This window comes from Amphiura filiformis, chromosome 5 (assembly GCF_039555335.1).
Source record: "Amphiura filiformis chromosome 5, Afil_fr2py, whole genome shotgun sequence".
Classification (NCBI taxonomy): domain Eukaryota; kingdom Metazoa; phylum Echinodermata; class Ophiuroidea; order Amphilepidida; family Amphiuridae; genus Amphiura; species Amphiura filiformis.
The window spans coordinates 13,448,558-13,476,422 of NC_092632.1; the positions used below are offsets into that span (position 1 = coordinate 13,448,558).

General features: G+C 35.5%; 2 protein-coding genes across 5 annotated transcripts in view; one reads left to right on the forward strand and one right to left on the reverse strand.

The window, feature by feature from the left end:
- The window catches only part of LOC140152667 (disheveled-associated activator of morphogenesis 1-like), a 94,100-nt gene extending 83,269 nt beyond the window's left edge, over positions 1 to 10,831 (forward strand). For all 4 annotated transcript variants that reach the window (XM_072175116.1, XM_072175120.1, XM_072175118.1 and 1 more), the window contains 4 exons: positions 1,571 to 1,632; positions 2,143 to 2,203; positions 2,567 to 2,875; positions 3,657 to 10,831. In XM_072175116.1, the coding sequence (XP_072031217.1) occupies positions 1,571 to 1,632; positions 2,143 to 2,203; positions 2,567 to 2,875; positions 3,657 to 3,950 (726 nt within the window). In that variant the 3' untranslated portion in view covers positions 3,951 to 10,831. The remainder of the gene's footprint in view (positions 1 to 1,570; positions 1,633 to 2,142; positions 2,204 to 2,566; positions 2,876 to 3,656) is intronic.
- Positions 10,832 to 10,887: 56 nt separating this feature from the next.
- LOC140152668 (legumain-like) lies at positions 10,888 to 27,518 on the reverse strand. The gene is made up of 12 exons (XM_072175121.1): positions 27,146 to 27,518; positions 25,907 to 26,004; positions 25,031 to 25,112; positions 20,718 to 20,803; positions 19,909 to 19,984; positions 19,266 to 19,328; positions 18,159 to 18,344; positions 17,375 to 17,545; positions 16,000 to 16,116; positions 14,841 to 15,008; positions 13,981 to 14,048; positions 10,888 to 13,392 (listed from the first exon to the last, which is right to left on the reverse strand). The coding sequence occupies exons 1-12, from the start codon at positions 27,350 to 27,352 to the stop codon at positions 13,362 to 13,364; spliced, it is 1,353 nt and encodes a 450-aa protein (XP_072031222.1). The 5' UTR covers positions 27,353 to 27,518; the 3' UTR covers positions 10,888 to 13,361.
- Positions 27,519 to 27,865: the final 347 nt, after the last annotated feature.

A 27,865-nucleotide genomic window follows, 5' to 3' on the forward strand; every position in this document is an offset into this window, starting at 1 on the left:
AGTAAGTGCCGGTGACTCGAGGTAGATATATAGACTACACACCTGGGGCTAAATTTCCGTACATTATCATAAGTTATATCTTTGAGGGATTACATCACCCTTCATTGACTGCATGGCCACATTATCATTGTGTGGAACTATACTTTTTACCTATGACCAAGGCCACACTGCAGATTCGATTACTTAAAAAAGAAAAAGATTGCTCTTGAGGTGTTGCAGATTTACATGGATTTAACGCGGCTGTGTACTCTAGCCATTGTTTCTTTCTCAAAATTGAGTTTTTATGATATGTTTGTACCTTGTTATGTTTTTTTATAAATACAAGGAATGAAAATCCAGATTTGTAAACTCCAACTGCAATATTTTAAGGATTTTATTTCACTATTCCACTCGTGTTTGAAATTGAAAAGGAAAGAAAATCTTTGTTGTACCAGCAAGGTACACGCTGCAAGAACAACTCATCGCGTTAAGTGATCGCGCAATTTGTTAACGCACAAATACGCGACGCTTATCTGCATGCGCCGGGCGATCGTATGGAAACATCACGGAAGCACTGATTCCACAAAAACCTAGTGGTCAAATGGCTCCGCTTTAGCTGATAAAATGTGGGTTCTTTCAAGTTCTTTCCCCCGATTTAAATATCAAGTTATGAATGGATTTCGCTCAAACCTCTCAAGGGGCTGTGGATTTACCCGATGTTCACGTAATATAAGTTACAAAAACGAAAACTGTCGCATTCTCCTGTGAGATTCGATGAAAGTGCAAAATGTGACCACTTTAAACTTCAACGGCCATTATTTCAATGTTCATTTTCTCGGTAAAATGACGATTTAGGTACACGATAACTCAATAAATACAGCATCTATAGGTAAGCAAATATGATCATCGTAAAAAGCATGATCGACTCAAGAAACGGTTTTCTCATTTTTTTATATTTTGGTCTATTTCCGATTTTAGGCATCATTTTGTGCAAATAGGCATTTGTGAATTTTAAAAAGTTCATTTTGATGCCTTATATGGTCAATATCTCAAAAAAATAAGGCCAATATCAAAAAATAAAAAAAACGTTTTTGGAATGGAGCCTCAAGATTGAGCTAAAAACAAAATAAAATATTTTGGAAAGAGTGTTTTTTGTTATGATGTACCTAACAAATATTGCCAAAAACTCACTTTTTTGTGATGTTCTTCAAAATTGTTGTTTTTACCCCAAATCTGTATTTATATTAAGATTTATTGATGTCTTGCCTTCATAAAAATGTATACTTTTATATGTTTTATGCGTGAATAATTACAAAGTTATTGCACTTTTACTACATGCATGTCTGAGAGTACACAGCCACCTTAAGAGCATCATGTCAATGTAACTAACCACCTCAAGGTGGTTGTGGTCAAAGCCTTATGATTGTAAACAATGGCACAATGTTACTGACCCTTGATGACCATGATTTGGATGTAGTAGGGTTTGGTTTTATTTCAATTTTGTTCCAAATTTAAGTAGTAAAATACCACATTTCCATAGTTGATACTTATTCACAATACATATTTCCCCCATTTCTTTTTTTTTTTTTAGTTCCCAGAGGTGTATAGTCTTGAAGATGAAATTCCAAGTGTACATGAAGCTGCAAGAGTCAAGTAAGTTTAAGCTTAGAAATAATATTTTCTGCTAGATGATTAGAAAGAAGAACTAGATTCTTCACCACAGGATGTCTCATAAACTTCTCAGGTTCTCTAGTAATTGAGCTGTAATGGACTTGGTATGAATAGACCCAAAGCACTTAATGTAACATGTGTGGCTAGGGGGCATTGATTATTTTGGTGCTTTATAGATTTATGAATGATGTTGATTGAGTCTCACTTTACTTCATGAAAAAAATAAGGATTTAAATTGTATTACAAATAGCTTGGTATCATGCAACCTTTTGAAATGACGGCTAATTGCAGTCCATCATTTGCAATATCATCATACATAATTTGTCATTGCTCATGACTGTGTTTACAATCCATTTCCTAGTCAAGGGACTATCTAATGAAATACTATTTACTATGGTTTTGTACTCAGATCAGTAGGAGTGCAAATGTGAAATAGAACAAGATAGTTTGTTTTTGGCTAATCAATGTATTCTTTATGTTTTTCATCCTTAGCCTTCAAGAACTTGAGAAGGACATTGGTCAAATCAAACTTGGTCTCAAGGACATTGAGAAGGTAATATATTGTTGTGATTGCAAGCTTAAAACAAAGACAAATCACTCAGTAAATGGTTGCCAAATGTATTGATATGTAGAATTATTTCAGAGTTTGGGTTGAAAATCCTTTAATTCAGTAAAGTAATACATTAACCCTAGCTTACTAATCCCTACCAAACCCCACCTCTTGTTCGGCAGTGGGGTTGGACACCTCCTACCAAACCACCTTAAGATAGCTAAATGGCACCACTGTCTCAAACTCAATTTTTTTATCATAGTGGATGAAGGAGTGTTACGGTTTCAACTTATGAAGAGATATTGTCTTTCTGGGATGCACAGTTAACATATGATCACCCCGTTTATCCTTTTCTTCATCTTACAGGAACTGGAATTCCAGAAAAATCAAGCAGGACCTCCCAAGAAAGGCGACAAGTTCATCCAGGTGATGAGTGACTTCAAAACCATCGCCTCCGTCAGTTTCAGTAGACTTACAGATCAGCTAGCACAGGCGAAAGAGAAGTTTGTGAAATCTGTCAAACTATTTGGTGAGGACACTCAAAAGAGTACACCGGAAGAGTTCTTTGGCACATTCAATGAATTCTTGCAGTCTTTCTCTGAGGCCAAAGTGGACATTGAGAACTTCAGGAAGCAGAGGGAAATGGAAGAGAAGAGAGCTAAAATAGAAGCAGAGGTAGGTGTCAAATGTAGCTTGCAGTCAGTTTCAAAAAGAGTAGGGTGCTTAGCCCTGAGTCTCGATCCATTATAAACTTGTGGAGGAAATGAATTGATTCTGATATCCACTATAATAGCAGCAACGCTGTGAGATGTGCATGGCATAATAAAGACCTTATGTGACATGATCTGGTCCATGGAGGCCAAAGGTGGCAAATTTGAAATTGAGATAAAGGTAAAATTATGGATTAAAAAACAATAAAATACATAAGAAAATAGACATAAAAAACTTCATAACTTACTTAACCAATTATGCTAGATCTCTGGTGATTTCAGTAAATGATAACCTATTGTATGTATAATGTAATAATTACAATAACTCAATTTTCAAAAATGCCTCCTTTGGTCCCCGTGGACCAGATCGTGTCACATATACAAATCAAAGAATATAGATGTGTCATGAGATGTTGTAAAGTGCATGGAATATTCAACATAATTATATTTTACTACAAAAATATAGATATAATTACCCGCACTAAAAAACTCAAGGGTGAACAACATATGGGTTCATAACCTAGCCTGAAAAGCATCCCTATTGCTTCAAAGACAACCCACTTGTGATCCCAGGTTAATATTGTCCTACATGATCCACTTTATTGCTTGGTCATCTTGCAATTGCACATTTAAAGCTTGCAACCATATAAGGGGTTGTGACCCATTGGGTTGGAACTCCTTAGACAAACTTGTAATAATATCAATTTTGTAATGGCCTATCATTTTGTTTTTTCTTCTTCATGCAGAGACTAGCCAACCAAAAGAAAAAGAAGAAGGGGAAGGGTGGACAACCGGGAGGGCCAAACAATGGTGAATTTGACGATCTTATCTCGGCTCTAAGGACTGGCGATGTATTCAATGATGATATGACCAAGATGCAAAAAAAGCGCAAAAAAAGCGTACCACAGAAAAACTTAGTCCAACGACAAACAAACGGTTCCAACGGTAACGGTAGAAAAAGTACCGCCGAAATGAGCCGAGAAAGAGTTGGTCTCAAGCCTGGTGGCGCTGTGAGGGACACAAGAACTGGTGCTTTCTAAGTCAAAGATGGTATCATCTCCAATGACAGAGATGCCATTTTGTAAACATCGTGACCTGTGGTGCTTTCTATGAGACATATTAATAGTAACATGATGTGGAAATAGTGCCATTGGGTATGATGACGGAAAGATGCGTGCAGCTGTTCCCGGTATCCCTCCTGTAGGACAGACAGATAGCCAGTGAAGTTGCAACTACAGTGCTTGATAGCTCACATGCAATTATTCCATCCAAGATTCAGGAAGTCTTTTAGCATAATGTGTAATGATATTAGCATCTTGCCTTAGTGCTACCTGCTTTGGTGATATTCATTGTTGTTTAATGAGGATTGTTGCTTCATAAGATCTGCACATGTCACTTACCACAAACTAGTCAGTGTAGCGTTAACTTTAACATTTGAAAGTTATGTAAGGTAAAGAGAAAAGTGTACCTACTTTCAAGATATCATACCATGTGAGTTAGGCACACATGGAGACATGGAAATACAACCTACTGCCTTTGTCTAAATCAAGTTTCATAATGTGTAACATTTGTCTTTTATTTGGTTATCCAATTGAGCTCTGAGAGATTAAATTGTCTATCACTGAGTGCATTAAAAGATGTAAACATTCTGTAAGATAACTGAGTAAGTTATCAGTAACTAAGGTTTAAATGTAAACTAAGTTTATTGTTAAGATGTAAGCATTCTGTTATGCTGGTTAAACCAGTTATCACAGAGTTAAATCAGATATAAATGAGTTAAACCAGTGACTGCCAAGTTATACAAATTGCTGAGTTCTGATTTAATCTAATTGAGCTGTATCATAAACCAAGTGCACAGATAGATGTAAATACTACGTATTGACAACGGGGCAGCGATGTTAACTAAACCGACTCTGATGTAAATTTAATGGGGTTATCACAGCTCCATAAATGTTAATAAGCTCTAATCAAGTGCACTAAGATGTGTAACTATTGTGATCGTCAAAACCTAGCTAAGTTGCTGTCTCAAAATATCAACTTAGGTTTAAATGTCTAATGTATGTAACTGGTCTTCATCTGTATGATGATTCACTCACATATATATCAAACTGAGAAGTTCTTGATGTCAAATCTTTGGAATATAGAGTGCATATTAATGTGTTTGTGCTTTATACACCTGGTGCCAAAATGTGTCATTGGAATTATTCATTGGCAGTACTGATTTGTTGGAGTGCTGTAGTCTTAATATCATGGTGCGGTTAGTCAATTGATGCCTTTTCAAGTCTTGTGGAGGTTAAGCAATTGAGCGTCAGTATAGCCAACTTGCAATATGTTTGACAACCTTGACAAAAACAATGGTGGTTGTTATCATCATATTTCTGTGTGTTGTTACAATATAATGAACACTAGTCCACAATAATGTCTAGTGTTGTTGTTAATCTCTTGTTAGTTTGATGTTACTTAACATGAAAGTCATATCAAGTGTATGCAGTCAGAATCTCTGCACCAAATCAGACTTCAATATTTTTGTGGACTAGGTGGTTTTTTTTAATCCTGCTCTTTTAATATGTGAGGAGTACAAGAACCTTTTGATTGTCCCTCGTATTGGCCAACATTGTTTGTATGATCTTGTTCAGTTTAATATGCGAACAGGATTGAAAATTGCCAACCTTGTTTTTTTCTACTTACTTACTTAATTCACATTGTGATGGGAGTTTTTATATATTCTATAACTGTTTGAGCTGTGATTTTCTCTTCTCTGGTGGTATGTTTGTGTTGGGTTTGTTCGGTACATGACTATATGTATTCTTATGTTGACATAAGTGAAATATTTCTTATGTCTAATTTATAACTTGCTGATGTCCTTCACTCTACTATAAAATAAAGTGAACTCTTTCTTTCTTTTGATTTTTACCTCATGATTGATACCTCAGCTATTACAGAGCTTGGTAATGCAGCCAACTTTTTTTAAAAAGTGATAAGCATGGTGAACCAGTTGTTATGGGGAGCTTCTTGCCAGCCAAATTAAAATCATTAGTCTTTTTTCCTTAAAGGGCAAAGTCATGTTGTATACAAAATTCTTGCAACATGCGTATTGCTTGTCAAAAAGGTCTGAACACTGTATCATTTAAATACAGGTCTATATATCCAAGAGAATAGGCATTACAACAAAGTACGCTATTCAAGCGTCTGTCCTGTAATGAAAATTTCACATTTTTTAGATATTTGCTGACATGGGAATAAGACACTGTTAAAGTGGAATTCATTTCTTAGTTTGGAATTATACAATTTTCAATTGGTTAGGACCCCAACTGTGCAATTGAACCATGGTCATGTGAATCAAGCAAGAGGTAGTGTGAAACCCATGGACTAAAGAGAAACAGACTAACCACAAACAGCCTAAGTCTTTGCATCACCCGATAATGAAGACCAACCATTCCATGAAGTGTGACAAACGAAACTGCTACACACACACACCGCATATTTGTATGGTTTTTCTTGTAAATGGGAAGACATGCAGTGCAAGGCATGCAGTGCTGGCATGATTGTTAGACACGCTCGATCGTCCCTCATGAATATTCGAGAATTTACAGCATACAAAGCACAGGAACTTTGACTGTAGGTGAATAGTCTGTATTAGTGTGAAACCTTTGTCTGCAGTCATCTTCTTAACCTTGTCACCACCAGCCAGTATTATGGTCAACTGTCTATCACTCAGCATTTTGTTTCTTATTGGACTATTCCAGTTGAAATCCATACATCCCCTATGGAAGATATGACCTTAATCTCCCACAGAGAGAGTGTGAATTTCAAATAGGGGTTACCTGAATGGGTGACTAATTTGAAATCTACACCCCTGCGTGGGATATTCAGGTCGTGTCTTACATAGTGGGTTTATGGATTTCAACTGGAATAGCCCAAGTTTTGTATTCAACTAAGATGTATGTATTTTGTTTGTATAGGCTTAAACTATTGAACTTTCTATGAATAAAAAATGGTTAATTTATTTCTTATTTTTCTATATTATTGATATGACCTTTTATTTCAACTCATTTTTGTGGCATGTTGTGGTACCTGTATCCTAACTGTTTTTTAAATTCCTATATAATGTGTTCAATTAACTTCAGACACATGGTTTTAATTGTGTTATTGAAATAAAGTTTTCTTAAAAATGTTTTTGAACATTATGTTATAATTTTCCACAAAATGTCATTCTAATAATTTCAATTTTAAATCGAAAACGGTTAAAAAGGGATTCCGCACTCAATTAAAACAGGTTGACATCTGATGCCGGATATTGGGGAACATATGTTTAAGATTGACCAAATTTATCAGATTTTGATATATCTATCCAATTTAGAAGTATTTGGCTTAAAAAGGTCCAGTGATATGAGAAAGACATTTTTAAAGAACAGGATCAGGTTTTCAAATGAAAAATTAAAACTGTGTCCATACAAAGTTAATTGAACACATAATAACCATGTTGCGCTTACAATGCACCCAGCTTGTGTCTTTGCAGTAATATTGCAAACCATGATGATATGAACCGCCCAGCTGCATCTAGTTTCCTTTCTTTTATAAATATAAATAAAAAAACCACAAAGATGAATGAGCAAGATGTAAAAATTGAAAGATAATAGTGGTGAACTGGAAAATAGTGAATATCATCAGAAATCAAAATAAAATTCAACCACACACAAAGCAAGGTATTACATTTAATACTTGGATATTACAATATTGACAATCAGAACAACCCAATTAGGGAATTGAAAACTAAAGTGGAAGAAATACTCAAATGCATTTACTCCCTGTAGTGATTTCAACAATTTTATTTTAGGTTGGAGCATGTAAATGTTTGTAAAAAAATTGTTACAATGGGAACTTATGTCACTCAGTTCATCTCAAAACAGCCTTGAATATTAGTGTCAAAGAAATTTTCATCAAATTTGTTCATGAGTTCAAGGCTTTTGAATCAAATGACTCAAGGCAGCCCTATTGTTTTAGTATTTTCTGCAAATAATGCATTTGCTGCCTTGGGTAAATTGAAATTGAAAGAATTGGACAAGGTTGACATCCTACTCGTGTTGCTTGATCACTTCAAATCAAAATAACTAGAAACAGCCATGTTATTCTACTAAATCAGTAGTGTTTCCTAAAAATGAAGCGTTTGCCTTGGGTAAATTAAAATGAAGAAATTGTACAAGGCTGACATCCTTCCTTGTTCATTACTCACACCATACAGTTTTTGTGCCCTTGTATGATGCATTTCATTACACATTTTACGTTGGAAGTTAACAATGCGAGAGAGTAAACAGGTTGCATATATAAAGACAGTTAGAATGCAAGTGGTTGTACTTTTAAGTGAGAGAACAATTTAACATACATTGCTTTTAATTATACTTGCAGAAATAAAGCTTCCTAAACCTATTTTTTAAAAAGATCTAAATAGAAAACTGATTTGCTAACAATGTTTTTGTGATAAATTGTTTTGTAATTTATTAGGATGTACAATTTATTGCCTTAATCTTTATTTTGCATATGATCACATTTTTTTCTTTGTAAGTTAAAAACAATGTGCATTGTTATAATGTACATAGACTTGTTCTGATGTTGTATTATACAAGTACCCATTTTTATTATCCACAGAACTAGTTTATGTTTACTAATAATGGTCTATTCCAGTTGACATCCATACACCCCCTATGATAGACATGACCTTAATCTTCCACACAGGGGGTGTGAATTTCTTATCGAGTCGCCCATTGAGGTAACCCTATTTGAAATTCACACTCCCTGTATGAGAGATTAAGGTCATGTCTTCCATAGGGGGTGTATGGATTTCAACTGGAATAGCTTGATGTATATAGACAACCCAGTTATATTGTGCATAGATGGGAAAAGAAAAATGACGGGGACCAGTAATGCTTTTATTTTCACCCTGTATAATGTGTACACCCCTTAGGATCACCCTGTATACTAGTAAATAGTTCGCTATATAAACATGATCCAAGAGGGTGCAATGTGTCCCTGCTTTGCAAGCAGACTTGATTAAGTTAATCCTTATTTTAAGATTATGTATTCAGTTTTGTGAATATAATGAAATGTAAATTTTGTAAGTTGTTGTTATCTTTCATTGTAAACAAATGTTGTATAGTCTTCATTTTAATATAACTACCATTATAATTTATCGTGTGTGCAAATGTTATTTTTCTTCATGTATTTTGTATTTTTTGTTGTTTATTACTTTGAAAGCATTTGGTGATTTAGAATTCATTTTCAACTTGTGAACATATTCCAACATGAAACTTACATTTGGGCATTCCGTAAAATTAAATAAACAAGATTTTATTTCACATATTATTTGATATTACTGGCGTATTTAAAAATGAGCCTTTTGTATATGTATCTATCATTTCAAACAATGAAATGAATTAACGACACCATATTTTTGACATAAAATAACTCGGCCCTCAAGATTGTTCTACTTTATTAATGGTATCGGCTCAATGCTTGACAGTGGCTGAAAACAAGACCATTATTCTCCGATCATTTCATATTGTCAGCCAAAAATGTCAGCTAAACATTGTCACTGTATTGGACAAATAATGAGTTGTCATTCTTGCCATTTGCTTTCAAAGTAATTGTATTGGTGTAGTAATTATATTCCCCGATATTCCACACACATTCCAAACTGTTTGATGTTTAGTATGGTGTAACTTCTGATCAATTCTTGCAGCAGTGCTGTTAGAAGTGTTAAGCCATATTTTATGAAACCCATTTCAGGATAATTTTACATCCATGATTCACAAATAAGTGACCAGGCCATATTCATCCAATGTGCAGTCAATTGTGGTTTCATATTTTTGTTGGTACTCAAGCTGTAGGTTCAGGCTCACCATTTTAATAAGGTCATACATATGTCCTTTCCTGCAAAAATTGTCACAAAAGTTTTCCAAAACCTATATATTCCATGATGTTATTGTAAAACTTGTTTTCATTTGTTTTTACAATTTCTGTTAAATGTGACAGTAAACCCGGGCAGATTTATCCGCTTGCAGAAACTTACATCTTTGATTTACTGACCTTCATTTGACAAAGTAGATTTAATGTGCAGATTTTATTCCCTGTATGGAAAGTTCCAATGACATGCTTGATCTTTGGGTATAATTTACTGCTGTTGAGCTGCTCCAGACCTGTTGGGAAGGGTACACTTTCTACTAAGGGAGTGTATATTTCAAATGGGTTACCTAAACTTGGTGACACCATGGGAAATCCATACCCCCTGTGTGAGATGTATGGGGTGTATAGATTTCAACTGGAATAACCCATTCTCCCCTCCAAAGTGAAAAGGCAGTATCTGCTTCTTAAATCAATAGCAGATACTTTCTTTTTGGGAGCAGAGTGACTCAAAACACAAACATATGCATCCGAAGTACAAATGCAGTTTCTGCTGTTATTCACAGGCAGATAGCTTAGACTGCTTGACACACAAATAGGTCAACAGCATGATCTGCTTGGTGCGCAAAAGTGTTAACTTCCAATGTTAAACAAAAGCAATTACCTGCTTTTGTGCTCCATGGAGTCCATGCAATTAACCTATTTGTGCTCCAAGCAGTCAAAACACAGTATGTTATGTTATAATTTACAAAATATTGTTACTTGGGAGGTAACATATCACTTGTGGTAAGACTGCCCTCTACAGACCTGCCATGATTATCACGGATGTGGGGTCAAAGATCAACCATTTCATGATGACTGACTTATAGAAAAGTTGAGTTTCTCTCTATTTGTCCTTTTGATATATGACACCTGTGTGTAGTAATGTGAAAGTATTCAAACATTCATGGGGACATTTTGTTTTAATTTTGTTATATGTTATATGTATTCCCAAATAAAGGGGAACCATTATTACAAAATGAAATATCTGCGTGGCGTTTTCTTTATTTTGACATCAATAATGAAACAAAGAAACAATGATTATATTTTATTACAAATTTATTTCATAAAGATATCTTCAGTTTACATCTTTTAAGATGGCCAAGTTTACATATTTAGTTACACATTAAAAACGTCTAATTCTAACACAAGCTGGTTTTTAACTAGTCAATATTCCCAAACCTGAAAAATATTTCCAGTTACTTGGGTGTGTAGAATTGTTACAAGACCACAAGCAAGATTTTGATATAGTATCTTTACTCACAGTGAGTTGGTGATGTGTAGGCAACTGTTTCAGGTCTTTAATTGCGTGCATGTATACCCCGGTGCATTGAGCAAATGCTCGCAATTTGAATGGTGCTCATTGAAATGCACAATGATGTTCTATTCTCAATTTAGTGCAAACTAAGCAACATTTAAAATAAATGTCTTCAATTAATTTCAAGGCAACCCAATCCCACAAAAGTAATAACATTACAAATCTACATATTTCAGAATATATTGTTGGCTCTATTCACAGCATGACTATGTGCTTCAATACAAAATTCCCAAGCATCCCAATATGGTGAATCACTTGACTGTTGTTTGCACATACCTAATAAATGTCTAAAATCTAAAACTGGGCATTTTGTATTTTCATACAAAATCAAACCTGTTACACAATGAACAGAATTGATTTAATATGAATTTTTACTAGTCAGTGAAAATGCTTCTGCTTGGTGAGCAAAACATAGATGTCAATCATAACAATGTCAAACTCTCCCCAATCTTTTTCTAGACTAGGTACTAGTCCTATTCGCCGTCGTAGTGCAACATCAAAATCGATTGTTGTCAGGTCAACTGGTTCACACTATCTGTATTCAAAACCACAATCAAAATGACCACAACACAAATTCAATGGGTGTGCAAACCAAGCTAGTAACTACTAAGGTGACTACAATCTTGGGAAAAAAGTACTTGGAATACTTGGTACATGTTGTCGTAATTCCGTGGAGAATTTGCAATGATCATGGGAATGATGTGTATTTTGGTTTTGAACAAACATGACATCTACAGCAATGATTTACCCTTCCCCTCTCCCCATCAATCAATGTTGGAACACTTTGAAAAACGGCAGAAGACATTGGCATTTCCCAACATTGCACGGGGGAGAGGGGGTGTCAGTTTTTCATTCTTGACACAAGTGTTCCAAGACTTATTTCCAAGATTGTAGGGTATGACATATTCACTACGACAAAGAATATTTTGAAATAATCTCTATCCATTTGGTTTACCTGTGACCATACAACAGATACTTGAACAAAGACGCAGGATGCCAAGTAGGATTCAATGTGCAAATCACTATTCTACATAGTTTATTCTTTCTGAGTAGCAAAAATATTCATTAGCAATTTATTCTGTATAAACTTTTTAGTACTGTCATTTTAATTTTAATTGCATCTGCCTTCTATTTGGCTTACCAAAGAATGGGACCACATGACCACAGGATCTATTTAAAACAAACAAGAAGTGCTCAAATCTACTCCTAAATTCCTTGCTAAGTTTTAGTTGAATTTGTCAACTTACCACACACGTTTGAATCTTTATAAAATCAGATTTCACAAACCCTGTCAAGTCAATCCCAGGGTAGGGGGTTAGTGTTTCAATTTTGGCTTGTGTTGAGAAGTATCACCAATATTATAAAAACTGACCCCGGAATGATGCCAACTTTAAATGAAAAAGAGACCCCAAAATATACTAATAGTCAAATGAAATGACCAAATTTAAACTGCCTTTTGCAAAATTCCAAACATCAAAGACAACCCCCTCCTCCAGGGTCAGTCCTTATGTAAATTCTTATGGGAGCCAGAGTCTTAATTAATCATCAATTATATTGGACACGTAAGATTAAAATCTTCAGAAATGGTTACTGAATTATTAATTTCATATTTATAATCATTATCAAACCTAAAAATTCTGCTCTACCATATATATAAAAGTACAATATTTTGAAACTTCTTGAATACACCTTTTACGTATTCCTATACAATACCAGCATTGACACTTAAATCATCAAATGCCAATATGCATGCTAAAAAAGTTCAATATGCAGCAGCATCAAGCATGTACACTGGCATTTTAAGACATGGTTTTATTCTGACAAAGCTTTTTGGCAAATGCAGAAATGGTTTATTATTTCACCTAGAGATTATCAACATTTTATGTAAATATGAACAATTTATTTCCTAGCTTTTGTGAACCATTACACCTATTTGCAAAGACCTTTTGCACTGCCTGAAATGGCGCAGTTTACAGAGTAAATATGAGGTCGGATCTTGATTGGCTAATTGAATGACATCATCATCACATCAGCACCTCATTTGCTGAACAATCTGCACAGCATCACGCGATGCAGACACAACCTAGTTCTTTTTATGTGATCGATCGACCAATGCGAAAGGTCTTTGCAAAATAGAGCTATGTCCCCTTTTGTGTACCATAATATTTTTGCTCCTTGGTGCATAAAATTCCATCTTCTAGCAGTATTTATCCATAGCTCCAGTGATTCTGAAATTATACATGTAAACAAAAACAAATAGAGTGAACAACAGAAAACAGTTAAATAAAAACAGTTTATAGGACTTCTATTATTGTTTTACATGGTACTTAGCAAGCACCAACATCTAGGATTCAATTTTCATCCAATATCAAAACCATTATCCCTAACTCGTAAAAATCTTACAAAGAAACCACTGGGCATGCATGCATTGCACATGACGGGCATGACGCAATCAACCGAAGTCGTATATACCCAGGGAATCGTTGGCCGGGCCAGCCAAACCCCTGTATGGTCTAAGGTTCGAATCCAAGGGGTGCCAAGTCAAAAATTTCTCTGCTTTTTCATTCCTCCTTTCCGTTCCGATAGCCAAAAACCATGTTTAGCATTAGGGTTAAACATTATAAAGTATATTGTTGCACTATTCTCAATACAGAATTGATTGTGAAAAAATAAAATGTTGCTTGTGATCTATGATCAAATATTCATACATACACGCTATATAACAGTATATGTGATTGGTTGATAGCTGGGCATAAACAGTCATAAACAATCCGCACTATAACCCAAATAATCATTTGTTCCTGTCATATACTTACAATTTTCCGTCTATTCCTTCCTCGCATAGATTGACAAATATGTGCATCTTTGTCATGGCATGAGGATTCTGTTAAAAGAAAAACAGATCAATATCAGCAAAAGTGAATCAAACATAAATATCACTTGCTCTACATGGTAGGGCTCTACAGCAAAATGTGGCCCTGAGATTGGACCAAAAATTACCCTTCTGTGCACACAGAATGAAGAACCATTATTGTTCCTTCGATCGTTTAAAGTTGGTTGCTGTTTTTGAAACTGAGTATAAATATTTTCTCATTCATTTATGACAGTTGTTTGCTGTTCTTCAGACCTATTGTAAGTCTATTTATCATTGAAGAATGGGAGCAAAGAAAATTTCTCTTGATAAGTCAACATGCTGTTACAAGCATTAAATGGAGTATAGATTCAAGCTTGTTTGTACATGACCCCTGGTTTTCAATAATATCATTTTACTTGTGAAATGTTCCATAAATGGCTATAAACTTAGAGTGCACCAACTAAACATTAGTATATGCTAAAATCAAACCTCAAATCCAGGTTGTATATTTGTATAATTGTGCTTTTTTTGTTTACACCTATTTGCGAAGACCTTTCGCACTTCCCGATTTGGTACAGTTTATGATGTAAACAATCATGAAGTCTAGTTTTGATTGGCTAATTGAATCACATCCTCATATCAGCACCGTTTAATAGCCAAAGTCTCTACCCCATCTGTGCGCTCAATGTCCAATGGGTCAACCGTTTTGATATTATAATTGTTGATCAGCCAATCAATGTAACTGTTTATCACTGCCGGGTTCACGCTCGTATATGCTCGACACACCACATATAACTGTGAACAATTAGGTTTGTAACTGACCTGGCCCAGTTTGAAGCACTTGTTAGAGAAAGCCCTAGCAACAGGTTGGTAGCATTCCCAAGTCTTGATGGCCGTACCCCGGCTGATAAGGATCCTATCTATAGCCTCTTCCTCCATCACAACTGACCGTACTATCTGCTCCACCGTATTGCTGATTTTATGCTGACGCTACAAACAAACCATTTTTGTTTTCAAAAACATGTTATATACAATTAAGGCATTATATTCTAATGTCTTACAAAAGGGTCGCTATAAACAGCTATTGCAGACTTATTTTCATTATTGCAGACTTCATTATTATTATCTAAGTTTCAAATTTGGGAGGTGGTCCCTTGTGTCCCAGTTTGAGATTTGAAGACACATTCCAGGTTTTGTAAGGCCAAATAAAATTTATTTTTTGGTTCTTGTCTGGATGATTATCATGATTTGAAAAGGGAGGATGGTATTTTGTTTTTTTCTTTGTTTTCTTCAATGTAAAATTAGTATTGTTAGTAGTTTTTGGTATTTTCCAAACATTGCTTGAGGAAAACAAGGAGGCACCTTTTCTTTATTCTCAAATGTGAGATTCTGAGGAATAAACCCCCTCCAGAACCACAAAAAGACTTGAAAGGGCTCTGTGTTTTCTAATAAACATATTTATCTGTATGAAGTTTTCCTAAAGCATTCCAAAGTCTTACATTTTTGGCAAACCTAAAAATAAAATAAAAAGTCTCAGATCCCAGATATTGAGGTGGGAAGGGATGAGAACCAAGAAATTAATTTCATACGAACTTAGAAATATTGTTCATATCATGGTTAATGTCACAGGCAAAGACACACCCCACACAGACACTCACATTCCCCACACACACCCCTCTTTATAAATACCTGTTAACATGGACCTTATTCTGCATATGATTCCTATCTAACACCCACAAACTTGCTATCCAACCATGAACCGTCCTCAACCTCCTAAAACGTAGACCACTTTTAAATGCATTTTTATGTTATTTGCACTGTCCTGGTTATATCCAGCAACCATGGACGTCCACGGTTGCAGGTGTGTCCACATTTGTGATGTGTGTATCCATATGTAGGTCCACGTTTGCAGGTAATTACAAAGGCACACACACCCCACACCCCCCCCCCCCCAACACCCGACACACATTAGCTATTTTACCTCTTGGAGCTCCATTATCTTCAGCATAATCTTTGTGGTCTCTTCCTCAGTCTTTGCTGCTTTCAGTTTATTGTGCAATATTGCCATAGGAACCTCTGGAGAAGGCACAGCATTTAACTGTGTAAAAGAATAAAATACATGTGTATGATGCAATATAATCCATGCAAAACACTGATCCTGTGTTGTAAGATAATAATTTTCTTAAATATACCCAAGCTTTGTTTATTAACCCTAATACTGGTAAATAAAACAAAATACGATGAGGATAACCACTGTGAATGCATACATCCCACGTGATGGCATGATGCAATTACCTTAAGTCCTATATACTCATGGAATTGCTGGCCGGGCCAGCGAAGCCCCTGTAACTACCAGTCAGTGATCATGTGCTTGGTAGACGAGGTGTCTAAGGTTCAAATCTTGGGGGTATCAAGTGACTTATTTGTTCATCTTCTCTAATTTGTTGTTTCTTCTTTAACTCCGATAGCAAAACACTAGGGTTAGGGTTAATACAGTACTCAATTTCTATAACTTTGTTTTGCTGGATCTGTATCTAAATGTTCTGTGAAAATACACCCACTGTATGCTAGGGCAATAAATAATTCATTCAACACACTTTTTCCACTATTTGTGTCCTTCGTTTGCACACATGTTTTTATTACAATATGCTGTATCAGCAGTGTCAATCTGCTTTGAAAAGCAGGGAGGGCATTTGGCCTGAATTGTCAACAAGTGGCTGAAAAGATCAAAAAGTGGTTCATTCTGGCTAAAGGTGAGCCCTAGTCCCCTCCCAGGATTGATGCCCATGGCTGTACCACATATATCTTTCAGTTGTGTTACCCATCAGATTAAAATGTGACCATTTCAAAAAGCTCTATATCTGCTCTTCAGTATCCAAACAGTGCAATAAATAAGGCATTTGTAGTAGCAGTTAAATTGCATCAACATTTAATTGCCATTAGTGCTTAAATAAACTAACATAAAAGATTCATCAGATTTGTTAATAACCCCATCATATCATATTTTGGAGTTTTTATTTTACAAAACACATTTTTTGACACCATCATATCATATTTGGAGTTTTTATTTTACAAAACACATTTTTTGACACCATCATATCATATTTTGGAGTTTTTATTTTACAAAACACATTTTTTGACACCATCATATCATATTTTGGAGTTTTTATTTTACAAAACACATTTTTTGACACTGAATGTGGACCATGACATACTATGAACTGTCAGGTCATGCAGTGTCAACAAATTGGTTTTATAAAATAAAAAATAAAACAAAGTATTGACAGACAGACATCAAAATCAAAATCATATTCAAAAGTAAACTCAAATCCAATATTTCCTATTTCAACACTTACAGGTACTGTTGGTAGTTTGACAGGTTTGAATTTGATGTTTCCTTGTCCCTGGTACATGCCAACTGCATCATGTCTCATACCCTTATCACCAAATTCAAGAACATGACTGGTATTAGTCTCATTCTTAACAATCCTGAATTGATCCACCAGTGTCTCTAGAGAAAGATTCTCCTGTTAAATGATAAACATAAATAATGAGACTTATAAAGCACCTTTTATAGAGTAGGCAAAGAAAAGACAAGAAAAGGAAAATAGTCACACAGTGGGAAAGAGGTGGGTCTTAAAGAAGGCTTTCAAGGTGGTGACGGACGATGGTAGGCAACTTATACCAGAGGTGTGGCCCTGCAGTTGAAAATGTGTGATCGCCAGCTTTTTTTTTTACTTAGGCACTTCTTATGTGACAGCAGAGTCGGAGTGAAGTGCATAAGAAGTTTTGTGGGTCCAAGGTTGAAAAATAAATGAGTATGGAAGACTTTGAATGTTTGGACAAGACTCTTAAATTGGATCATTTGGGCAACAGGCAACCAGTGGAGAGACTGGAGAAGAGGAGAGGCATGGCTGTGACTGGGTTGCCTGAGGATAAAGTGAGCAGATTTATTTTGGAGGACCAAATGATGAGTGAGATGTTTCTTATCACCTTTTTATGAGCGAGTTGCAATAATCAAGTCTAGATCAAATTAGAGTACAGAAAATTGAAGAGAACCAAGATTGCTGGATTAGTGATTCACCAACTGTGATCAGTTTGTTTCAAATCCTGCATTAATTCACCGTGGCCTTTACTTACCACATCAGAATCTTCCATCCACATGACACTGTATACATCTCCTAGGTATGTGCCCACATGGTTGTCATAGTAACAAGCATATGATGATTCGTGGTCATTGGCAGCGGATGTGGCATAGATATCGATATCAACCGGTAAGTCTGTAAACATGGAGCCTGATTCACATGCCTCTAAGTAGAATACCAACTGCAAATGTAAACAATTCCAATGAATTCCAAGAAGTCACAAGATAATGTTTGGCAGGATTGATACTCAATTCAAATAATGATACTATGATGTGCTGTAAACACGGGTCACATTTTAGTATATCAATAACCCCTTTTTTAGGGAATAAACCATAAGTTTGATGTCATCCTATGAACAAAAGTCCTTTCGCTGGGGGAGGGGGTCAAAAAATCAGATCATGTTTGCAGTCAAACTAGTTAAAATATCAATCAAAGTTAATCTTTCGGTTTGGATTTGTCAACAATTCACACAATGCCGTCTATAGGATGTCATTGAATATTTGGTTTGTTCCTTTAGGTTTATTTTGTATAGGGATGGGTCATTTTTTTCTTCAAAATTTGCCCTTTAACCAGTGTGTTGAATTCTCTTGGGAAAATGGTATAAAGTTTGGTCCACTTACTTGAATCTTAATGGCACCCAAAACAAACTTGAGTAACTAATCCAGTCACAACCCATTCCCACATTTCACTTCATTACACATAATGGAAAATACCTTCAGGCAAATCCAGTTAGAATTTACTCAAATTGCAATAAAATCTGATTAAAAAGTCTGATAACATTTAATAAAAGAAAACAGGTAAATAATTCTTAACAATTTTTGAATTGTCTTACTATAATAACTGCTTTTCCCCTCTGAGTACCTACTTACTAGTTAAGTCAAACAATTAATCAAACAGTTCTTCAAGTCAAGTCCAGTAATTTAACACTTGCTTTTTTTAAAACCTTTTTTTGATTGAATATATACTTTAGGGTTATTTAGTCTGGTAAGGGAGGGGCCTTTTCCCCCAAATAATGGGATTTTCTAGGATTTTTTGTTCTGATAGGGGGGGGGGGGAGCAACAAGGGAGTAAAAGCATAAATAAAAACAGGTGCTTAGCTTACCTTTTGGTATTTATTATTATTATACATATCTTGCAAGGTCTTAAGAAGATCATTGGCATGAAGCTGTAGGAAAAAATACAAGACAAATGTTACACACAACAAATGTAACTAGTGCTTTTCATTTCACTTCTATATTTGACTCTATCAATGTCCCAGGCATTTCAGTCATCATTTAAAGGGGCGTTCATTATTTGCTATGGCAGGAAAGTCAAACTGGATATTTTCAATACTTTGCTTCAAAAATCACAGGCATATTGCAATTCAATGCCGAGGTAATTTTCCTGGTTCATATCATTTACCATTTTCCAGTCATTTAATTTACACTTTTTCATCACTTTCATCCAATCCAAACTGGTTACCCAAGCACATGAGATAGGAATCTGGAAGACCTACCCTGACCTACATTGACATCCTTAAAGGTGAAAATGGACTGAAGGTATCAAACTTCAGGAAGGCAATGCAAGACAGAAAACTGTGGAGGATTATTGTGGTTTGCGGATATCACTCGACTTCAGCAAGCAAGTTTCATCCAATTGCATGCTACTATCACAAAAGTTATAAGTCCACAATGTGGTAGTTATGGGGTGCTAATTAAGGTTGAATTTGATACATTTAAATTTCAAAATCACAAACAAGGTCTCACCTCATCTGTAGGAAATGCCACAAGTCCAGGTGCTCCATGGTCGGAAAAATACACAAATACATGATCGTTTGGACCACTGCAACAAAATAATATCAAAACAAGTGAAAATATTATGGAAAGAGAAATGAGATTTGATCTGCACTGCAAGTGAAGGTCAAATCTTGGTTGAAAAGTCACTAGGCTGGAAGAGTTATCTTTGTAAAACGCAGGGCTTATGTAAATATACACATACAACCTGAGACCATACAACAGGATATCCTAAAGCTGATTTGAAAAGGGCTTAATACAAACGAAAAATAAATAAAACAAAGTGCCATATTCTATTTGATCTATAAATTGGCACCTTGTGTGCGTGTCATTTACTTCTAGCTTAAATGTTGAAATGAAATTTGATACCTAGACCATTTTTCTGTGATTTCATTTTTGAGTCTTGACCCAATTTCATATAAATAGTGCACTGAAATAGGCTGTTTAACTACATGCAGTTTAGAAAAGTTCTTAGGGATGCTAATGATAAAAGTGGCACTTTGATTACCATTGTAAGAATCTACTGAGACATGCACAGATTGCACTACTTGTACTAACATTAATTGAGCTACTCTATTTGAAATCTCTATGCAAAAGTTGAGAAAAGTATTCCACATAATCCCCTTGTACATGGCTTTACCTATGGAGTGAGTATTTCAAATGTAAGTTACCCAATCGTCTATTCTATTTGATACCCACACTCCCTCTGTAGAAGACTTTAGCTAAATCTTCCCCATGGGGAGTATGGATTTGAAATGGAATAACCCACTGTGAATATTTACCTAGCAATGACTTTCCCTGAGCCAATCCCTGACATTCCTTCACTATCTCCACTTAATACCTTCAAGAAATTCTCTGGTGTAACATCCTGATATTAAACAAAAAGCAAAACAAAAAGCAAAAAATTAGTGATGACAAGAGTAAATATTAAGTTTTATTATAAGCAAAGAAAAAGAATAAGAATAGCCTAAATAAAATTGGCACCTAGTATTGCATTGCAACACACTGCCCTTTCAGATGTCTGCTGCAATTTGGTTCTCTGTTGTGATTGTCTACTTAGGACTTTGTTCTACTTCTCAACATTTTGGCCCTGCAGCTGAAATCCAAGCGGCAATCATAATTACTACTGCATTTGTCCCAACAGATGTTGGATTATATATTTAATATTTTGTTCCAATGTATGCTTAATATGATTTGTTTTCCATGTTCTTTTATTGCCGAGGGCGTGGATACCGGTCATCCAAAATGTTGAACTCAGTGCCAATCTATTAGCAGTTGTTGTTGCAAATATGTGGTACCAAGGAAGTTATATAGGTGGTACATCTGCTTCTGTTATTATTGGGCAAAAAAGCCTCTTTGTCACAAGTTCTTTAGTACACATAGGCCTGTATGGCAAAGTTCATGGGCAACTTAATATTTGTGTGCAGAGAGGTTATTAAAGTACCGTATATCAGGAGGTGAATGTTTGCAAAAAAATTAATAATTACTGAAATATTATCTCTAGGAACCATCTTTGCATATCATGTTCAGTGAACCTAAAAGTCTTGAATGAGTAATATGTAGTCACATGATTTTCATGGTATTCACACAAATCACATGACTGAACTTTTTGATTGTTTCACTTCTGCTTTTCACTCTGAGAGAACTTGTTTGCCTCTTTTGACCTTCAAACACAAATTTTGCTACCTTGAAACTGAATTCACAATCCAAATGTTGAACTAAAAAGTAACATTTATCAATATATACAGGCTATAAGCAAGTTTTATTTTCCCCCGCATTTGTCTCTAATCTCATATATGAACTAACTGATGAGAGTAAAATTATATGTCCTTTTTTGTTTCAATAAAGTTCAATTGCAACAGTTATAGGAGTATTTTGTGATCCTAGCATACTCTTTTTATGACATTTTTAGTAGATATCCACAAAGTAGATATCCACGAAAAATCTTTAATTCCAAAATTTCAGTTGATTCCGATTTTATGTTTGCGAGTTATGCATGATTATGACTATGTGTATTACACTGCTCCATAGGCCACTGTGTTGTAATTGCTACATAATATTAACCTGTATTTTGCAACGCTATATATTAACAATGAAAAACACAAAGGCAATGAAGTGTGCAACCCACACATCCTTTATGGCACAACAAATCACCTGACCAAAATAGTCAGATTCAGCAGCCATAACAATCACATGATCTATGACTCAGCAAAGTCTGCTGTGAACCACTGACTGGCCCATGTGGTTTTCTTTTAGTGCATAGGTGCCTATGTTCTTACCCTGTGTCACTATTCAATGGGCTACATGTATTGTTCATCTAGCATTTCATGTTTTTAAAAAAGTGCAGACATTAGCTAGCTCTTGATCAGAGCCCTCGCAGTACCTTAGAAGATCCATGATCCCTGAGTAAAATAAACCCAAGCAAGTGACTAGTAAAGAAAATGTAAGGCCAATCCCTTACACCATTCTGTAAAAAATTAATACAACTCCTAGTACATAGCTAGGCAAGCTATATCATGACATAATTCACCAACCATCACCAACAAGTAGGACCACTATGCAGTATAACTGTCTACCCAGTATTGGTCTACCCCACCCACCAACCGCTTTACTATAGTGTCAGAGGGCATATGGCATGGTTTTTCATTTTTTCTTTCAATTGAATGGAAAATAGGTCGGCTTTGGAGCAAAGCTAACATTAGCAAGATCACCTTTATGCCAATAACATGGGGTGTTTTTGGCAAAGCAAAATATTTACAAATTAAACTACCAATCTTCCTGTAATTTTTTTCCTGATGTGTTGCCCCTTGTACATCTTACGTTTATACATTGAATTCACACACAAAAAAAAATATTTTGCAACACATTAGTTGTTTGTTCATTGTAGGGATGTGCAGCTGGACCTTTTGACTGCTAATAAACCAAACATGGAACAGATATTATATGCTCTCTTTTACTAAACATAAATTTGTGGAAGTAGCTGCAACTGTTGCATGCAATTTGTTACCCATATAAACCACATACATCATCATATCATAGACTCTGCATATTCTTGTTTACAATGTAGACTACCACAGACAGTAGCTACTCAAAACTTGCTGGTTCTGCCAAAAACATAGTCCTCAAGCAACTTATGGGTCAGAGCATTCTCAGTTGCAGCTCAAACTATATGGAATAACCTTCCACAGCACCTAGCTGTTAGACTGTATCTCTGACTGATGTGTAATAACATCAACAGTTTCAAGACTCATTTAAAGACTCGCTTGTATCATAGACAAACAAAGCCAAGGGTTAATATTTTCGGCCAAGGGTTAACATTTCTGCACATAGTACACACTATAGTCAAATACAACCCCACACCCATGCATACAGAGACACCCCAGCTTGTGTTATAGTTCTCTTTCCAAATTTTGTTTGGCATGGACAAAAATGCATCTCTTCTTCAACAAAATTTAGGTGAAAATAAAAAATGACACCCATCAATAAACCATATGGACTAATATTTACAATGTGAAAACTAAATCTATGAACAATATAATTTTACTATTGATCTATACACTATTTAGAGAATAAAAGATAGGATTTGTCCTTTGCCTATCCAATATTGTGTTAACAATATTGTGTCATAATGGATAGGCTGGCCAATATTTTGAGTAGTGGATGCCGGCGCAGATGATAGTATCCACTATGATCAAAATATTGGCCAGCCCATCCATTATGACACAATATTGGATAGGCAAAAGACAAAATTCTTTTTTTTTTTAATTCTCATTCTTATTCAGTTTAAGTATAATTTTCAAAGTAAAATTTGTATCCAGAAAAAATAGCGCATTATCGCGCGATCATTGAAGATCAACAAGCGTGCCGCTGTGCCACTATTCTGTGATGTTATACACCCGAAAACCAATCAAATTATTGAATTCTTTACAAACCACACCCACTGAATAGGAATTTACTTTCAATGCTAATGACCCAGTATCTATTATATTATCAGTATTGTATAAATATTCTTATCATCATGACTATTGACATAGTTACATTATCTTGTATAATTATCAATATATAGCTACACTTGTCATAAAATGGTGCAAAACGTGATTCGTGCAATAATGAATTTTATGTTAATATAATTGAGTCATACAGTTCTCATGTTGATGATAAATGGGTTTTTATATTTACACAGTCCAAATAAAAATTATGAGCATAAAACTTATATTATCTGTGTGCCATCTTTTTAAATTAAAACCATGAGGATTTCTACATTCTTAATTTGGAACTCCTGTGTTACCAATCATGAATTGTTATATTTTAGATGAAACCATATTTGACATTTCACATGAAAGTCGATTCAACAGCTCCCATTTCTTACTTTTTGATCAGGGTGGAGGTGAGTGTTTCATTATTCATTATTTTCTTTAATTTCATTGATGGAAAACTGGTGAAATCAGCACTAGAACCTAGATTCATGAATAAAACAAGTTAAAATGACCATAAATTATGGAAACTGTTTGACAGTAAACATTCCCCATCATTGGCAACTTAAAAAAAAAATTAGTTAGAAATAAGAATCGGCTTCAGGAGTGCTTGTAATTTCATTATTAATCCTGTGTTATGCCTCCACTGATATGAAACTCTGCTAAAATGATTGGGAGGAGTGGCAAGATTAGTATAAAACAAGTGGTATATTTTCCGTCAGGACTAATGAAATAACAACAAATAATGAAAATGTTGGCAAAAATGAAAAATCGTTGCAGGCAGGAATCAGGAACTGATGAATCAACTCTCATTGGCCTAAATATTAATAGGTATGAAGACCAAAATGTGAGACATTCAGTGAGAGCATTGTTTAGAAATTAAGGTGCACATAAAGTGAGATCTGCTGAAACTGTTGGTCATTGGGTGAAAGTAAAGAATGGGGTAAATGTGGCTGGCTCCACAAAATGTCTCTAAACAAAGGGAGGCTCCACTCCATCTCTACACACTTAAAACAGTGACATAGCAGGGTGATGATGGTGACGATGGCGTCGGCGATGTCGATGATGATACAAACATTAACTATCAGGTAAATTCTGTGAATTTTTTAAAACTTTCTTACCTCTTTTGTATAATCTTTAGGCACTCCAGGATAGACATTGGTACCATTTGGGCGGTTGATTATTTTGCCTTGGTCAGGATTCCTAACAACAACAAAAAATAAAAGTAATACATGAAGAGTTCAGATTCAAAAGGTGACAAATAAAGGTCACATCTGAAGAGTTCAAATACAAAAGGCAATATACCCTTTCAACCTTTTTGCAGCAAGATGAGATGTTCGACAGTTCTAAGTAATTTGAGTTTTTTGACGGCTTTTATCTTGTGGGAAAGTAGTTCGACAACAAGTCAATAACACCAATTTAATGATGATTTATGGACTTTATGATTACTTGTTGGTCAGTGTTACTATTGGTAAGACAATGACTAACATTTTTTCACATTTTTCACAGTTTATATGTTAGTATTTGGTTGGTTTTGGTGCGAATAACTGGCACTTTTAAAGTAATTTTTAACACAAAAATATACTTGCATTAGTCGACTTTTGGTTTTCAATAGTCGTAGTCGCGACTATCAGTAATAGTCGCGACTAACGACTATTGGCGACTTAGTCGCCCAACTCTATTTATTTGCCTGTATCTCAATCCTTAAATTGAGAAAAATGGATATCACCCTCAAAACAAACCTTGAATGATGTAACCAAACCAGTAGAAAATTTGCAACCCTAAATGGTATTACTGTCAACATTTAATATCCTAAAATGGTGTAGCCACCACATTTTTGATCCCTAAATGGTATAATCACAATCTTAATGGCGAAAAGGACTATGCCGGGAGGTACAATTAACAATTTTGCTCTCCAACAAGACAACCAAGGGAAACACCTTGCTCCTGATTAAGTATGTCATTATTTCAATCATATCATTTTCAGTTGCACTCACTCTTCATTGTATGCTATGTCATCATACATCATTACCACTATCTGCTCATCAGGAATTCCATGGTTGTGCAGTATCTGGTAGGCGTGGCAAATATCAGCCTGGTTAAACAAGAAAAAGACACCAAATAAGGCAAGCATATAAAATTGGGGGGAAAGAATTTTTGGCCAGCTAAAAGGGGGGAAGCAAATTTTGGCAAGTCAAGGTGGGGGACCAAGCGATTTTTGGCACACATTCATGGGGCACCTTTTAAAACGCTCTAAAAAGGCTTAGGAAAACAGTACGGAAACGCTTTGGTAAATTTTCCTGCTTGATGTGCTCGCTGCTCCCAATAATGTAAACTACGGTACCTTATTTTCAATTGTCGTTAATTTTCAAATGCATTAAAACAATTCTTTGTGAAGTGTAATGTTACCGAAATTTATTTTGATGACTTTAGGGGTGGTGCAATAATTATTGGTACCCCCGGGGTGGTGAATTATAGGGGGGCAAAGATTTTTGGCAGGCGAAAGGGGGGGCAAGCATTTTTGGCAGGTCGAAAGGGGGTGCGCCCTAAAAGGTGTAGGAAAACGTTACGAACACGTTCTAACGTTCGAACACGTTCTAAATTTCCTGCTCGCTGCGCTCGCGTTATATGATAAGACAATTTAAGGTTTTAAATTCGGGTTCCCCAAAATCTTGCATGTGTAAGGGGGGGGGGGCAAACGTTTTTTGGCACGTTAAAAGGGGGGGCAAAGGTTTTTGGCACGTCCGAAGGGGGGCAAAGATCTTTTGGCATGGCCAAAGGGGGGACAGCGATTTTTGGCAGACCATTTTGAGAATTCACCACCCTGGGGTACACATATTATTGGTCCACCCCTTAATATCTGTATACATGGTACGGTATATAGCAAAGTTTGGTAATTTTAAGTGATTCACCGATGTATCATTTGAGCAACTTTTTCGGGCGCTATACCCATTGTGATCGGGGCATTGTTTACTTCTGTCCGATTTCCATTGCTTTACATGGTGTCATGCTTCACTGATTCTGATGTGATTTGACGGGTCAAGGCTCCAAGCTCTAGATCCTCATATCCATTGTCGATAATATCACTGTCATTAATATCAGTAGCCTGAATTGATTTGAGGATACATTTCTCGATCAATGAACTCTTGACATTTTCTTTGTAAGCTTATCCAGTTCCAATAATAATTGAAACTCCCAAATGTTCGAAATTTGTAGTTACTACAACTGAAGCTTACCTGATGTCTGTAGTTATACCAAGTATTAGATCCAGCAACAATCAGAGCCCAGTGTTTGCCAGTGTCTGCATCGCCTTTAATACCTTCTTGTTCTTTGGGAAGTATATTGTGTTCAGCTACAAGTTCACGCACTTTTACTATAGAGAGTGACACAGCAACACCAATGCTGAATGTCAGCAGAATTAAAACGGACGAGATCAGCTTCATTTTGGCGACTTTACTTTATTCTTGCAGAAGAATAAATGAAGTTACTAAAATGCGCACTGGTAAATTCTGAACTTGGCCTTCCTTTATCACACCCAATCAACTTTATGCTTGGCTGAACATCTCACATGACAAAATTGTCATTGTTGTGCAGGCCAGCAAAGGTTTAATGAAAAGGGAAAGTCCCAGAATTACGTCATTTGTTTACACGATAATTTTCTACAGGGCAGGGTTACTGCATAGTAGAGAGGCCACTTATAGGATCACTGTGCATATGATAGAGACTCTGCAAGATATTATTATGCAAAAGGCTCTCTAAAAAAACTAGAAAGGAATCTAGGCCTACATGTCAAAAAAAAGAAAGAAAAAAAAGATATGGGATCTAAAGTAGGCCTTATACCAAGAAAAAAAACCCCAATTTAGAATGATGCAAAAAACAAGATAGGCCTAAAGGATCTTTAGGCATAATAGGCCTATGAGTACCAAAACAAGACTATAAGCTACTAGGCCTACATA